We start from the raw sequence: 16,938 nt of genomic DNA, 5'->3' as shown, positions 1-16,938 counted from the left end.
CTTGTGTGACCAACTTTCAGACAACCGAAACAAATCCCCTTTTGTTTAATGAAGGTCAACTTATCCCGATGCAGTTTAGCTTTAAACTGCATACAGTTTTCCAATAGATGATTTCTTTGTAAACAAAACAAACAGCTGTGAAGAACAGTAGACTTGATCTTGTTTTCAGTTGAGTGAGTTCTGGCTTCTGGAATTGTGCTGACATTAGTGGCAAAACTGCTTCCTTTTTTCCTTTGCTTGCTGGAACTTGAAACTTTAGAGTGGCTCCCAGTTTGTGGGTCTTGGATGTTGCCAAACACTGGGTCTGATGCTATTTTTACTTCTTTTATTATAAAAACAACCAGATCAGTAAACAATGCTCGGTGGCCATTTTGTTCCTGCAGCTCATAAGCAGTAACTCTCCATTTTTCCCTCAATTTGTATGGAAGTTTCAGGACGATCGTTCTCATATTTGAAGGTAAGTCCAATTCTTTCATATAAACAATTTGTTGTGTTAAATTTGAACATCCTTGAAGGAAAAGAGAGAATGATTGAAGACTTTTCACATCATCACCTTTTATTGGTGTCCAACTCATAATTTTCTCCATATATGCAGAAGCAATTTTATTTTCATTTCCAAAATGTTCTTCAAGAAGATATTTGGCTTTGGAATAACCTTGATCAGGAGGTAAGTGCTGACAACTATGCACCAGATCTTTAGGCTGCCCCCTAGTGAACTGCTCTAAGAAGTGCAAACAGTCGTTCCAGTTGTCAGTTTTAGCTTCCACTCCGTTTTCAAAGGCGTTCATAAATGATCTGTACTGCAGGGGGTCCCCATCAAACACAGGGATGTTTCTAGATGGGAGAACAGACGATAAGTTTTGTTTTACAAGTAAGGCAGTTATGTCATTTTGTCTCTGCATGATGTTCACAATATCATTCTGACAGTTCTCAGTCAAAGAGAGAGATTGCATTTTCTGTGTTGCTTGAGTTGAAGAATCAACTTTTACTCTCATCTGATCCATTTGAAGTTGTTTCTGCCTCTGTTTAGGTCTGACGACAGGAGAGTCAGATGAAAAATTTGCTCTTTCTTTCGGAACAAATTCATCAGCGCCAGGATTTAGCAGAGGTGTGTCCTTTACTTGGGCTCTTTCAAAATAAGAGTTCATTCCATCGGATCGTTGAGAACTAGCAACTGAGTTTATGTTCAAAACATTAAGTTTTGCATTAGTTGCTGCCAACTCTGTTTCCAAGTCTAATTTTTCCTTTTCTTTTCTCAGTTTTTCCTCTTGAGCTTCGATCAGATGTTTTTTGTCCAACGCGGCCAATCTCTCCATGAGCGCTGCCTTTTCAGCCGCAGCTTTAATGCGAGCAGAAGAGGTAGATGAAGTCCGAGACTGCTGTGAAGATGTTTTTGAACGTGGCTTTACACTTGAAATATTAGAGACACTGTCTTCAGGATTTATTTCATCCAGATCTGCAACCTGATCATCATCAACATCATTTTTCTGTTCAGTATATGAATCTCCTGCTTCATGCAACCAAACCTTTACATTGTCCATAAAATCAGAGAATGTCGTCACCTTGGACTGAAAATACACAGATTGCCTTTTCACTTCTTCTTCTGGTAATGGCAAGCTTAAAAAGGATTCATGTAAATCGGTTGCATCTTGATAGCATTTAATAAACTTGACAAAGTCAGAAGACACTTTCTTAACATTTTCTTGTGACGTCATTAATGCGGAAATTTTCTCCACTAATTTTGAAGCTTGTTTACACTTTAAACTTCGTTTTTCTTGACATGTTTTTATGTAAAACTCAAAACCCTTTTGTGTGAATTTGATGTTTCTTTTCTCTCGCGACATCTGAGTGTCATCCTCTTTGCTCTTTACATCAGACATTTTTAGCGATCCTTTGAATTATTTCAAACATTTAGAAGCAGCATAAACCACAAGGAATCCACAGGACAAAGCACAAACGTGTCTCTTTGTTTAAAGAGGTTGATTCGTGTGAACAAACATTTCCATGATGGGCGTCGGCACACGTCTTTATCCAATTAAGCGTCAACTTGTCACATCAAATCATCTCATCAGTCTTTGCAGTGAAATAATGTCTTTAAACTCCAGTAGTTTCACCGTTTTCCTGTACGGCTTGAACAATATTGCCACGTACCAGCTTGATGAATGAGTGACGTGTCGATCCAGGCCTGACGCTTGATTTCAACGACGATCCAAACCCTTTTGTTTGACGGTAATCCTTGAGATCCATACATCCAACATGTCCATTAATGCGGGATTATTCCTTTTAGTCCACGAGTTGGTTCCTTACTTGATCCATGGGGAGGTTTTTACTTGATCCATGGGGAGGTTTTTACTTGCTGTAGTGGCGATTGTTTGTCAAACCAAACATCCAATAAAAAGTTCCAACTGCCACTATGAGGTACTGGGGTCCAGATTCTTCACGCAGGCACAAAAGTTTAATGTCCAAACTTGTTGATTATCTTGGTTGCTTTTATTTTTCTTTTCAGCAAAACACTTATAACTTTCAAACTTTCCTTTGTTACTCCTGTCTACTTCTGTCTCTGGTGCCCTGTTGCACTGGTGCTCTGGTAAAAACCATAGGCCCCAAACCCAAATGCCTGCTGGTCCTTTACCAGGCCCCTACACTTATAGAAAGTGGATTGATCCACCTCACTTCCTGTCTTTAGAAAAACAAATAAATAAGAACAAATAATAAAAACAAAAGATAAAAAATAGAATTGACAATTATTAACCTGCAAATAATACAAAAACTAGAAATGTAAAAATAAACTAACAAAATTCAAATGCATAAAGAAATAAAGAATAAATAGCTCCAACAATGGGCATTCCCTGAAAATGACTTGCAGTTACCCAGGAACTACTACTTGAGTTTTGCAAATACTTTTTAGGCACCATGTAAGATCCTTGCAAGTAAACTGAAAATACTCTCTAAGTATCTGATAAGAAACCCAAAAATACCGTTTTGTACCTTATATAGAAGGTATACAGGTATACTGTACCAGACCCATTTCTTTCTATACTTAGTTTAGTTTTATACTCAAGCTGTTGTTTCCGCTCAAAGTTTAGTCATGTTATAACACCTGCAACTAGACTCCAAACTCAACAAGACCTGATCCACAGAGAACCGCTCAGATAAAGAAACAATTGTGAAGAAAAGTCAGAAGAATAAAATTTGAAGATTCAAATTTAAAATAATCATCCATCCATTTAACCACTTAACCTAACAGCTAAGGCACATTTCCACTAATTCACTAACAACGGAGCTCATTTTTAATTTAGCACTTTTGCTAAATTTGAAATCATTTAGCGCTCTTACGTTTTCCTAAATTAACTTTTCTACATAGAATCTAAACCGCTAATTTACTCAACTGTTTGTAAACTTTCAGTTGAATAAAGTTTGACTTCTGTGTTGAAGTTTTGCTCTTCAAGTAGTTAGACTTTATATTCATGCTCTTATTTTGAAGTGGGTGAAGACCATCCATGCTGGTCTGGTTGAAGTGAACTCTGTCGCGGTTTGATGTGTATGCGTCTCAGAACTGACCGGATACCGCTCCAAAAGCAGGAAATGGACTGCAGCGCAGGGCATTCTGGGTAAATACAACCAAAACAAACGCGCTAGAGGGAGAAATGACTGGATTTTAGCAAAGACAAAGGAGAAATTCTACAACCACTAAAATCTGATGCTACTCCATTTTTGTTTACATTTTTTGAAGCTGAAAATGTAAGAAATTTTTCAAACTGCGTCTACCGGACTATCAGGTGGGAAAACGTTGTAAAAATTGTTCACATTTTATTTGTAGATGTTGACTAATGTAAATCTGCTGCTGTGGGGTTTTTTTCCCAATCAGTGTTTCACTTGAATGACCCTGAAATTGCTCAGATTGAGCTCAGGGGAAAGAAATGTTCTGTTTATTGACCTTCTTCAGTGTTCCCTCTCAGTTGTACCCCAAGGCTCTGTATTTGGCCACATTCAGTTCCCACGGTTTTACTGATACTTTTCACATTTCGTCCCCTAAAGCAAAGCCTCTTTTTCAGGAATTTTTTTTTGTTCTCAAAACTGCACTTTTATCAAATTAAGTTGTTTTAAATGTACCATAAAGTTGGAGATGTGAGGATTCATCAAATGACTCAATTGCAAGAAGTCCTTGAAGCAAATCATTCATTTAATTCCCATCCACGCAGACTGCTTTGCTTCTGTTTACAGTGTGACAAAAGAAAAGTTCAGGAATTTTTACGTTTTATAGAAACTTTCTAAGATTCATGTCAAATTTGAGTTTTTTGTGTTGTTCATCGTTTGAAACTCAAAAATTCCGAGGTTTTTTTAATAGAAAATTTCCGAGATTAATCTAAAAATTTCTGAGATTTTGGCAGAATTGTAGCCAAGAACTCGACAGCCCAAATACTCCATAGAGATTAAAATCAGAATGTTTTTTTATCAGTGGACTTCATCCTCTTCCATATTCTCCTATCATATTTTATATATTACAAAATTTAAACCGGCGCTCATCCTCCTAATTCCGGCCCTGAATGCATCTGTAACAACAAAACACAAAAAACAAAATATTTAAAAGTACTTTTGCAGTTTTTACGTAATAAAATCAGAACTTGTACCTAAAAGTATTATTTCAACATTAGTACTTTCACTGAAGTACTCTGCCAAACTCTTAAAGTGCCACCATGACCTCTCCGCAGACAGAGGCACGCTGGGAAATGTAGTTTATTGAAACCGAACGAAGTCGGCGGAGATTAACCACATAACTACATTTCCCACAATTCCTAGCGCGTTTTCTTCCTCCTCTCCTTCCTTCCTGCAGCCTCGGCCCTTCTCAGCTGAAAAAGGAAGATGAGAAGCCGCTGCTGCAGCCCCGAACAGAACCGACCCTGAACCGAACCGGACCTCCAGAGGAATGTCGGCGGAGCGGCTGCTGTCGGAGCGCAGGCCGAGCCCAGCTGCCGAACCCCGGCCCTGAACGCGACGCGACCAGCCTGGAGCAGCGGGGCGGGTGGAGCTGCAGCCCCGCCGGGCCGGACCGAACCGAACCGAGCCGAGGAGAGTTCCTGCCACCCACCGTCCTGCCTGCCGGCGATGCAGAGAAACCTGCGGGACTAAAGAGTTCGACCGCATCCTGAAACCAGAACCGAACTGAAGCCCGCATTCAGGTGAGACCCCTCCCTGCACACCTGGGCTCAAGCTGGCACCTGGATTCAGCCGGGAAACCCACTGGTTCTGGTTCGGTGTCATGTTGGAGCGAATCAAAGCGGCGCCGTCTTAGTAACGCAGAAACAGTTCGGACCAGAAGTTCCCGTCCAGTCAAAATGAGGCTTTAATGATTTATTTAAACTTTTCTCCTCCTGAGTGAAAAAAAGCGCAACAACAAATTACAGGAATTACTAAAAACACGAAAATCGACATATTTTTAGGATTTAATGAAACTGCACACAAACATGAACATAAAAACGGATTAATATTTGGTTAAATGTCAGTTATGTTGATGATCTGAGGGGAAGTTGAAGAAATTAGAAGAAATTTCCTGATTGATCTGGAAATCAGATTGAATCAACCCCAGAGTATGATGCTGCCACTGGTGTTACGGTTTCCAGGTCTGAAAAGTTTATATCCGTCTTCATTAGGCCCTTAAGGATGTATTTACTGAATTAAAAATGAGTTTTTTCAGACATGTAGGAGTAAAATGAAACATTTATAAACCATTGTTTTTCTTGGTTAAAGTGTAATGCACCTGGACCTTAAAAACCAAAGTACCAAACCAGGATTTTTGTGTGTTGCCACTAAACCCCAAATTCACACTTCACTGTTAAAAGAACCAAATCCTTTGAGCGACCTGTTCCCCTCCTGGCCTGTGGGGGCGCTGCACCAAGAACCAGTGAAGGAAACATCAAAAAACCTCTGAAGACACTGAGAGCAACTTCTTTTGTGAAATGGAGTGGTGTCAGATTTTAGTGTTTGGAGAATTTCTCTTTAGTCTAAGGCTAAAGACCATGAGTGATTTATCCTGCTAGCACTAAGCTAGCATGTTTGTTCTGGTTGTATTTACCCAGAATGCCCCTGTTGTTGCTTAAAACCAGCTTTTTGATGATGTTTTCCTCTGTTCTCCACCAGGTGGCGGCATGGAGCGCTCCGGCAGCATCCAGCTGGACATCCCTGACTTCAGCAACTCCGTCCTGTCGCACCTGAACCAGCTGCGCGTCCAGGGCCGCCTCTGCGACATCGTGGTCAACGTCCAGGGCCAGAGCTTCCGCGCGCACAAGGTGGTCCTCGCCGCCAGCTCGCCGTACTTCCGCGACCACATGTCGCTGAGCCAGATGAGCACCGTGTCGTTGACGGTCATCCGCAACCCGTCCGTGTTCGAGCAACTGCTGACCTTCTGCTACACGGGCCGCCTCTGCCTGCAGCTGGCTGACATCATCAGCTACCTGACCGCCGCCAGCTTCCTGCAGATGCAGCACATCATCGACCGCTGCACCCAGATCCTGGAGGGCATCCACCTGAAGATCAGCCTGGCCGACGTGGACGAGGCGACACGCGACGACGACGATGTGCCGCCACGGGCGGCCCGGCCCGTCAGGACCATGGAGGCCATGGTGCGCGGCGGCGGCCATCACGGCGGGCTGAGGCTGCTGGGCGCCAGAGGTGGAGCGGAGGCGTGCGAGGTCATCAGCCCGGCGGAGGAGCCACTCAGCCCGCCGCCGACTGTGGAGCACAGCGGTCTGGCGGGACCTGGCGCCACCAGCAGCAGAGCCAGCAAGGAGCCGATTCTCCGCATCAACCGGGCCGGCCAGTGGTACATGGAGACGGGCAGCGAGCCGGAGAGGACCGACAGTGCCGAGGAGGGCGGCGGCGGCGGCGGCGGCGTGGACCGCATCAGGATCAAAACGGAGCGCATGGAGGACTGGATTGGAGCCGGAGGGAACCAGGAGGAGGCGGCGGTCGCAGAGGAGGGCGGAGCCACGGTGATGATCGACACGTCGGGCCGCAGCACGCTGATGACGGCGCCGCTGGGCGGGCTAGGAACCCGCAGTGGACAGGCGTCCTCCAGCTTCAGCGAAACGGACCGGTGAGTCGGAACCACATGATAATTTATCGCGATAACCGATAATGTTGTTGTTTTAAGATGGTTCTCGTGTTATATAATAAATAAATTACATACTAATGCAAGTACAGTTTCTCACAAACAAATGAACTTAAATTTTAAAGATTCAAGATAAAAACAAACAATAATCATTAATTTATCATTCATTTGTCAGGCAGCGCATGATTAAATATCCAACATAAAAAACAACTTACGATAACAAATTTGGCGATAAATTGTCCCACGAGTTATTGCGATAAACATTGATGTTGTTTTTGAGATAGTTTTCATGTCATATAAAAATGACACATTAATACAAGTTTGCCCTCTTGTTGAAAATTAAACTTTTAAATATAAAATATCCAAAATAAAACACTTGTCACAATAACAATGTTTGGCCATAAATTGTTCTTGAAGTTATTGCGATAAATGATAATATCGCTGTTTTTCTAGACTAACTTTAAGTAATATAACAGGATAATAATGCAAAAACTCTTTCTCATAGATTAATAAATTTTAACATTAGATATCAAAATAAAACTTAACTAGGACTGTCCTAATAACAAATATTGCTGGACGATAAATTGTCTCTGAAGTTATCACAATAAACCATAATATTGATGTTTCAATACCATAATAATGACAGTTCATCATCTCAAAGACCCACAAATAAATAAAATGGTATCTGTAAACAAAGTCGTCCTTCAGAAAATGTTAATCAGAATGAAAATTATTGAGGCAATTTTAATTTATCTTACAATTAATTAATTGCTTACTGTGACAGACGTGAGTGTTTTATTTTTTTGAATCTTTGCAAGGACTGCTCTTAAGTTGCTTTTTATATTTATAGCATTTTATATTTTATTTTATTTTTATTTTATCTACAACTACTACTCAGTGGTGGTTGTTATTGTGTCTTTATGCTGTAACTGCGAAGTAATTTCGCTGCTGGGATGAATAAAGTACTTCTATTCTATTCTATTCTATTCTATTCTATTCTACTCTATTCTATTCTATTCTAACAAAGTTTTTTCTCATTATTAATGAATTATTTACCTAAAACAAGCTCCCATGTCTCGTTCAAAAGTTACTTGTCAGTAAGTTTTGTCTTATTTTTAAGATATTTCCACTAGAAACTCGACGTAAAAACTTTTTGTGTATTTGTAGTGCAGGAATCGATTATTCTGGCGATTAATCTTCTAAAATAATTGCCACTCTGCAGATCTTTTATAGAATAACCTAGAAAATACAAATAAAGAAACAGTTCAATTCCTTTCTTAATAAGAAAATAAACATTTTAGATCTAATCCTACCAACTACAACTATCATATCAGTTTTCATTTATCGTGATAAATTACTCAAATAACAATCAATTACAAAATTAGTTGATTAATAGATTAATGGCGATTAATGGTGATTGTCCAGGCTCAGTCCCACCGGCAGCGTGGTCGTCCTCACCGAGCGCCAGAGAGCGAAGAGCGAGTCTCCGAGTCGAGCCGACGAACTGCGGCAGCCGAGCTCTCAGGTAAGAACCCGAACATCTGGAACATCAGGCGACATGAGGCGCTTTCCGACCAGAACCGACCCAGATCTACCGCAGTCTGAAAACCTGATTTATCAAAAATACTTTTTTTGTTGAAACTGTCATCTGTGAAAAAATCAATCTCCTCTGTCTTCTAGAAACAGCCAATCAGAGCCAGGAGGCGGGTCTTAGTGCTGTCAATCACTTCTTCTTACTCTCTGCTACACTGCAGCTAGCATAGCCAGTCATAGCTGCTACGGCTAGTTAGCATAGCCACTGTTGATAGTGGATAAACAGTTTTCTTGTAATGATTAGCACATTTAACATCAGGTAAACGCTGTTGATTGGCAGCGCTAAGCCCCGCCTTCTGGCTCTGATTTGTTGTTTTTGGTGCATTTCTTCAGACTGCAGCTCAGGGATTAGATCGATCTGTTCATAGATCATCTGTCTCATAACATAATGTCATGGCATGGTGATAGTTTTAAAAATAAAAAAATAGTTATTTTAAGTGTATTATTACTGTGTTTTTCTTTTTACTTTTACTTGAGTAAAATTTCTGGATTTTCTGCCCACTGAATGAAAAACAAACATGTTTTAACCTGAAATCAACCAGACTGACTCTCACCTGTTAAAGTTTCTTATTGATAGAATAAAAAATTTGGAAAAATTTATTTTGCCTGATTTTATTTTTTTACTTATATGAATTGTTGTGATTTTGATCCTTAAAATACCAAAAATTCCACTTAACTTTCTGTTTTGGTCCATCTGATGATGTAATTTTTAAATATTAAATGATTGATGATTTGATCAGTTACTCAGTACCTGAGTAAACTTTTAATTTTTTAGTCTTACTTAAGTATTTTCTTGTCCGGATACTTTTTACTTTTACATGTTGCAGTTTTGCTTCTCTTACTGTGATCAGTTTTTGGGTTTTCTGCTCTCCTCTGGTTAAACCTAAATGATCTCGTTTAGTTTATTTTAGCTCCTGATCCTGTTTTTGTCAGTCTGATTTGTCTGTGTGTCCGTCAGGGCGAGGAGCACGCGGCGTTCGACATGGGCGGCTACGAGGATTACCTGAGGGAGCAGGTGGGCGACCGCTGGTTCCGCTACAACCCGCGGCTCACCTGCATCTACTGCTGCAAGTCCTTCAACCAGAAGGGCAGCCTGGACCGCCACATGCGGCTGCACATGGGCATCACGCCGTTCGTCTGCCGCATCTGCGGGAAGAAGTACACCCGCAAGGACCAGCTGGAGTACCACATCCGCAAGCACACCGGCAACAAGCCCTTCCACTGCCACGTCTGCGGGAAGAGCTTCCCCTTCCAGGCCATCCTCAACCAACACTTCCGCAAGAACCACCCGGGCTGCGCGCCGCAGGAGGCCCACAGCGCCTCGCCCGAGACCACCACCGCCTCCGTCCCGTCCCGCGGCGGCGGCCCGAGCGACGAGGCCTCGCCCAGCCAGGAGGAACCCGAGGCCGGCGGCGGGAGCAACAGCGGCCATTACGCAGACGGCCCTCAGACCTCGGTTTCCACCACGGGGCCCGACTGACCCGGGCGGAAACGAGGCGAACGCCGCGCCGGTCCCGTCTGAAGTCAACGCACACCTCAGAGTCCGAAATGAGATTCTTACCGCTTTAAACCGCATCTACCTTCACTAACCAGACAGAACAGATTAAGCTAAAGATGAAGAATCGCCACACACTCCTACAACCTCACACACACACACACACAACGCTCAGCGAAGCGCCGCCGTCAACTTTATGTTGCAGGTTTCTACTTTTTGGATTTCCGGGTTCACAACGCAGCATCACAACTAGCGGTGCACCGATTACCGTTTACAGCCGGTTTTGATTTTTATCTGAATTTTGCTAAATATCGCCGAGTTAGCAACAGTGGGTCAAACCTCTCGCACATCGGAGCAGAAGAGGACAGGTTGATTTTTAGACCTTTTTTTGAGGAAATCGGCCCGATTTATCGGTGCACCTCTAATCCCGACCGTCCGGGGAATCTGGGAGAGAAGGAGGGCTTTGCCAAGATACTCAGTGCCAGTTTTACGGTTCAAATTCTTTTTATTTGCCTTGAGACAATCCGGAGCAGTCAGGTTAATAATAATAATAATAATCATTGCGCTCTAAGTGCCACAGCGATGACGGTTTCGTTGGGTGAGTTACGTCTCGGCGCCACTGGAGTTTCTGACTTTGTCACATTTCATTTTTTACACTACAAAGAAAAAACTGCAGCTCTAACTTCTCTGTCCTCAGTTTCAAAACATTTTTGCTCCGTTTGCAGTTTTATCCATTTATTTTTGTTGCTTACAGGAAGGTGGCTTCAAATATCTCAGTTTAAATTATTTTGACTTTCAGATTTACTGTTTAAATCTTCATCATCAATAATCAATATTTGTGATAAAAAGAAATCTTTCAGCTCTATTAATGCTGAATTTGTCGGTTTAAATGCTACATCAGTGACAAAGTAAGACAGAAAAACTAGAGATGCCCAATATTAGCATCAACATCGCTATCGGCCGATGTTAGCTATTTTATCCGATAAGTAAAACTGAGACGATATAAACAAACGATGTTTATTTTCATCTTGTTGCAGTTTGTTTCTGGAGGGAGTTAGCCATGCTAACAAAAAGCTAGTTACGCTAAACCTAATGCGCTATGATATCTTTAGAATATATATTATGTTTATATCTTTTCCTGCCCATCTTATTTTGTTTCTTCATGTATCTTGCTAAAACTTATTGAGGGAAAAAAGAGAGAACGCGAGGACAGGAAGTGAAACAGTTGCGTAAACTATCTTCATACACTTCAAAATAAAAGCATGAATCTAAACGTCGAACTATTCAATAATAAAAACTAAAAGTTAACAAAACAACTAATAAACTTGGTGCTTTAAAATGGATCCAGAAATATTTATTTATTCGAAGCTAAGTAGGCTAAACGACTAAAAGTTAGCTAAAAAGCTAAGCTAAAAATTAGCTCGGTTCTTGGCGAGTAAGCGGATGTTAGCATTTGAGAAAATATATAATACCGGTAAATATCAGTTATCGGCTATAGCAGCAATACTAATATCGGATATCAATATCAACCAGAATTTATAAACAAAAACATCAAAGTTTCTCTTCTGAAGGATATCTTATTTTAAAATTACAATAGCTATTGTTTAGAATTATGCTTAAAGAATAATTGTACTAAATAAATATTATATTAGTACCTATAATTCAAATCAAATGTGCAAAACATCTGGGAAATTGCCGTCTAACAGAAAGAAAACGCGGGAATAAAAGACACATCTATGGAAAACAGGCTAAACAATGTTATGTAGAGGATAATTTTTGGTTTTAGTTTTTTCCTTTTCTTTTAGGTATTTATTAATTAATATCTGGGCAGAAAGCAGAGCAGAGGGATCCGAACCCTGGACTGTCAGCTTCTGATCTACATGATCTTTACGATTTTGAGCCTTGACATTTGAAGCCATCGTCCGCAGAGAAACTCCAGTCGCTCTGGTTCATTAGTTCAATTGGCTGTGAAATATTTAACCGATCATGTTGATGTTTGCTAACTGTGGCGGTGAAACCTTCCAAGTTTCTCATAGATTCAGACAGAACCACCTAGCAGCGGGACAAACTACCGAACAAACTCCCAGTAGGACAGAAACAGTCTCAGATAAGCTACACAGCTCGATAATTACCTCTCATCACTACGCAATACAGCTGCTGCTCACTCAGCACCACCGGGGGGCGCTCTGGTCCGCTCAGATCCCCGTCAGTCTTCTCAGATCGTTTTTATAGACAGGTCTCTGTTTCTCTATCATTACTGTACACCTCTGTGCTTTTGACAATGAAGCTTATTATTTAAAGGAGGAAATGATCAGAAATCTGTCAGTTAATGACGCATTAAATCTTCTGCACTCCACCTAAAATATAACTTACTGTATAAGTTTAATTTTACCATAACAATTAATTAAAACACTTTATTTAATAATACAACATACTGTTATATTATGCTTAAGTTGGCCATATATTACATTTAAAATAGTTTTCTAAATCAATCAATTTTACAAAAATACAACTTATCTGGGCCTAGAAAAGAAAAAGAATTTAAAAATCCAGTTAGATTAAAAAAATCGAATTTTTGTCACAAGTTGTCTCAATAAATGTAATTAAATGCAAATAATGAGTATTAAACAGAGCTTAGTTTGATCAGTTAAACTGTAGAATGACTTCAATCCAACATTATTCTGTCTACTGGCTAACTTCTTTAGAATAAGCCAGTGGAAAAAAATATTTTAAAAAATAACTTAAAATCAGTTTTTGGTAATTATTTAAGATATTAATTAGAATGTTTAAAGTTTGTCACTCAAAAAAACACTTTGCATTTCATATTTTGCTGATTCAAAGAGCGTTTTTGTTTCTTTGAGCTTCTGTTGCTAATTTAGCTAACATAGTTAGCCAGTGCTAATATAATTAGCTGATGCTATTTCATATTTACTGTTTCTGGATATTTCACTTGTAACCTAGAAAAATAAAATGTATCAGAAACAAAACAAAATAAAAAGTTTAAAAGTAGAGCAAAGAAACTGAAAGTGTTGTTTAGCTAGCCGTTACCTCGCTACGTCAGCTAGCTAGTGCTTTGAAAAACAATGGAAAACGACGTCATTGTTAAACATTTATAAGCCTGATCTGAAATAGATTTCAGACATAATTTCAGTCGATGCTTGGAAGCAGGATTATTGTTTTCAGGTGAATCTCAGCTAACCTGAGTGATTTTTAAACAGATGCTAATTAAACGTGGTTTTATTCACAGTGCATTAGACGTACTGCGTCATTAACGGCTGAAGATCTGGGATTAAAACGAATAAACGGAGCTCTACCCTGTCAGACCAGATGGATGTAAAAACCGGCCGTTTTAAACCTCCAGATGTTGCATGTCAGAGCAACTGGCAACCAAAGGACAGCGGCCATTTTGGTCCTCCGAAACACCCAAACTTCCGCACTTAACGGCAACTAAGAGTCGTGGTAGAAAAAGTTTTTTAAAAACAGAACAATAACAAATCTACAGATATTATCAGACAGATGTATTTAAACTACTAAGATGTTGCTTTTTTTGCTTCTAAATGTAAATGAGTTTAATCGAGGCGTGTGGGAGGTAGCACATGGATCCGCTGTTACTGTTTTCTACAGGACTGTGAATCTGATTCTCAGTGGACAGTAAAAAACATTTTTTATGCAAGTGAAGCCAGCGGCTCCGTCCTCACACTGAGCGACTCGAGATTTTCCTCTCGGATCTCACAACCAGAGCCGCCGCCGCCACGCTCACATTCAGGCCTAACCAGGATCTATCAGGTATAAAGACTTCCTTCTTTAGTCACTCAAATGGATGTTTTCTGTTGGTGTTTTCCCTTTGTAGCAGAGCATTAACGGTTAAACCTCAGTGCAGTTTGCACACTGCAGAAATAAAATATTCATGTACACGCTAGCAGCAGGTAAAAATATATAAAATAGTAATTTTGTGAGGGACAACTGGATTACAGAAAATACAAAAACAGGGCTGGGCAATATGAGAAAATATAATAAAACCACAAGACCTCTGTAGGTGTACTGCAGCCACATTTAATACAGACTTTAGTGGAAATTTAGTGACTTTAATAGATTTCGACTTTGTGTTTGTTACAAATGAAGAAACTTTATTGTGTGATATTGATGACATTGCAATTTCATAATTTTCACCTTAAAGTGACCAGTTGGAGCTGGGTGTGTCATTTAAAAAGAGATTTCTAAATGAAACTGAACATTTTTATACATCAAATCCAACATTTCATTCATCTTTATGATGTGCATCAAAAAAAGTGCTTTTAATCTCTGTAAAAAGCACAATCTGGTTAACTGCTTCTCAGTTTTTACTTTCACTTTCCTCCAAGCGTCATAAAAAACAAACATGAATCTAATCTGGTCACATTTGGATGAGACTTCATATTCAGAAGCCACCAAAATGCTAACAACTAGCTAACATTATTGTCCAAAATTAGACTTAAGCAAAGTGAAATTGACCTAAATTTTATTTCAAAGGTGTTTTGTTCCTTTGTAAAATCTGAAAATATAGCAACAATTGGCATTACCTAACACTTTGAAACTGTAACTTCAAGCCAGTCAATGAACCCGTCTAGTTTGTAATTAGTGGTAAAACCTTCCTAGATATTTGTTCAAGACAAAGCAGATTAAAGTAATAAGAAATCTACAAAAAAAAATAATTTTATAGCATTAACTAAAAAAGTTATAGCTAATTTGGTCTTAGCCTAGGTAAGTTTTAGACTCTAATAGTTGTCTTTTTGTGTAAAATATAAATTTTAAATACACAATTACTTAGCTTCTAAAAAAGTAAATAAATGACAGAGTATCTGCAGATGCCATAAGACAAACCAGAACCATCTGAACCGGTCTGAACCGGTTCTGACTGGCTCCGTTTGTCAAAATGGCCTGGCTGCTGATTTTCATGTTGTATTCTTAGACTGATCTCATGATTTAAAACTTGAAATTGCAACACAAATGGATTATTAAATTATAGATACATATGTAAACACAATAAAAATGTACAAATATTTATGAATCATAACTTGAGAGTTATTAAAACTATGAAAAGAAAAAGGAATAAAATAACGCTACGGTAAGTTCAAGCCTTTCTTTGTAAGATTTTTGATTTATTTTTTAATCCTTCAATTAAAAACTTCCCATGTTATAAGTATTATTAATATAATATAATATCCCTGTAACCGAATACCTCACTTTCTTGTCGTCTAAATGGTTGTTTGAGATGCTAACCCATTGTTAGCTTGTTAGCTTCTAGCGAGCTAAAGCTAATAAATGTGAAGATTTTAAATTTAGAGACATGTGCTATGTTTATTTAAAGCTTTATTAGTTGTTGATTTCCTGTAAAATTAAGTTGTATTAATTGTGGCTCAGACATCTTGTGTTTTTAAAATATATTTTAAAAATACTATATATAAAAAGTAAATGTTGCCCAGCTAGCAACACAAAGACATTAACCCAGTTTGTCTTCCTGAAACTTCAGGAACAAACATTTAAGTTTAGGATGTGTTTTTGCATAAAGTCTTGATTTATTTAAAGGTGCAGTTTTAAAAAATGCCACGATAAGCCTTTTAATTTTTCCTTTTTAGCTGTTTTTGGTTTGGCTGAGGTCTCTTCATTTAGCAACAGGTTGTTTTAAGCCAGGTAGTCGGAAACGAACCAGATTGGTTCTGGTTCTGTTTAAGGAATCCAGAGGGAAAAGTCGGATCCACGTTTTTGTTTTTTGCTGTGAACTTTTTCCTTCTCTTCCATTTTTATTTTTATCATTTCCCAACAAAATAAATCCCAAACAAACGACTGCTAAATTGTAACGAGTCATTGCGAAGTGACGATCTTCCTGCCTCCGATCTTCGTAAAATCCGACGTTTCCCTCTGAGTTTTTCCGCCTTATTTTATTTTTTACTCTCTAAATATTTTCATGTTCAAACTGTGAAAAACAGCCAAACCTCATCACCTACATCATCATCTGGGCTCCATTTTGTTTGTTTTGGGTAACTCTGCTTTTCTACAACATGCCAAACTTTGTTTTCTTGTTTCTTTAGCTTAAGTTTGAAACTACTTGCTTTTTAATATTTTTTACTGTGTGAATTTAATGTTTAGTATAAATAATATACAGTAACTTTGACCACAATATGCCTAATTATAAATCAAATCATTTAAACATAATCACTTAATGAGATTACTCCTTACTGTTGATTCCTCAAAGTATATCATAATATATTGAAGCAGAAAATGAAATTTAGTGAATGAACTTTAATATTGTACTTTTTGTTTGTTTTTTAAGGAGGTACCTGACGAGCTCTTAATAGACGAACCTGAAAGGTTTTATGTGAAGCTCTTATGTTGCATGTGTCTGTTGCTAAAGCATATTGGAAACAGGGGTGGGAGGGGGTTGTGTGTGAAGGCCAAAGGTCGATTAGTTTAAGTAAAAAAAATAAAATGTGAAGAAGCTTCTTTCACGATGACCACTAGATCACTCACAGGTTGTTTCTCCTCCAGAGGAAATAAAGCACTTTAAGTGTAAAGCTGCAGTGACTCTGCTTTTCCTTTCTTCATATTGTAGCTCTTAGCATGTTAAACAGCTGCCTCAAGTCAGAGGCCTACTCAGAGTAGCTGGAAGACTGACTGCTACTGGAGATCCTTCCTGACCACAGAATCATTTCCATCGACTCGCTGAAGATTCTTGGATGAGACGAGTTACGGCGGGTCAAATAAA

At 39.2% G+C, this 16,938-nt stretch overlaps 1 protein-coding gene across 1 annotated transcript; it reads left to right on the top strand.

The window, feature by feature from the left end:
• Nucleotides 1-4,525: 4,525 nt before the first annotated feature.
• Nucleotides 4,526-16,750, top strand: zbtb37 (zinc finger and BTB domain containing 37). The gene is made up of 4 exons (XM_032572645.1): nt 4,526-5,180; nt 6,139-7,093; nt 8,534-8,633; nt 9,660-16,750. Exons 2-4 carry the CDS (start codon nt 6,147-6,149, stop codon nt 10,179-10,181), a joined length of 1,569 nt encoding a protein of 522 aa, XP_032428536.1. The 5' UTR covers nt 4,526-5,180; nt 6,139-6,146; the 3' UTR covers nt 10,182-16,750.
• The last annotated feature ends 188 nt before the right edge of the window (nt 16,751-16,938 follow it).

This window comes from Xiphophorus hellerii, chromosome 9 (assembly GCF_003331165.1).
Source record: "Xiphophorus hellerii strain 12219 chromosome 9, Xiphophorus_hellerii-4.1, whole genome shotgun sequence".
In the NCBI taxonomy this organism is placed as follows: domain Eukaryota; kingdom Metazoa; phylum Chordata; class Actinopteri; order Cyprinodontiformes; family Poeciliidae; genus Xiphophorus; species Xiphophorus hellerii.
Note: the sequence above shows the minus strand (reverse complement) of the source record. Positions and strands in the feature narration are given on the sequence as shown.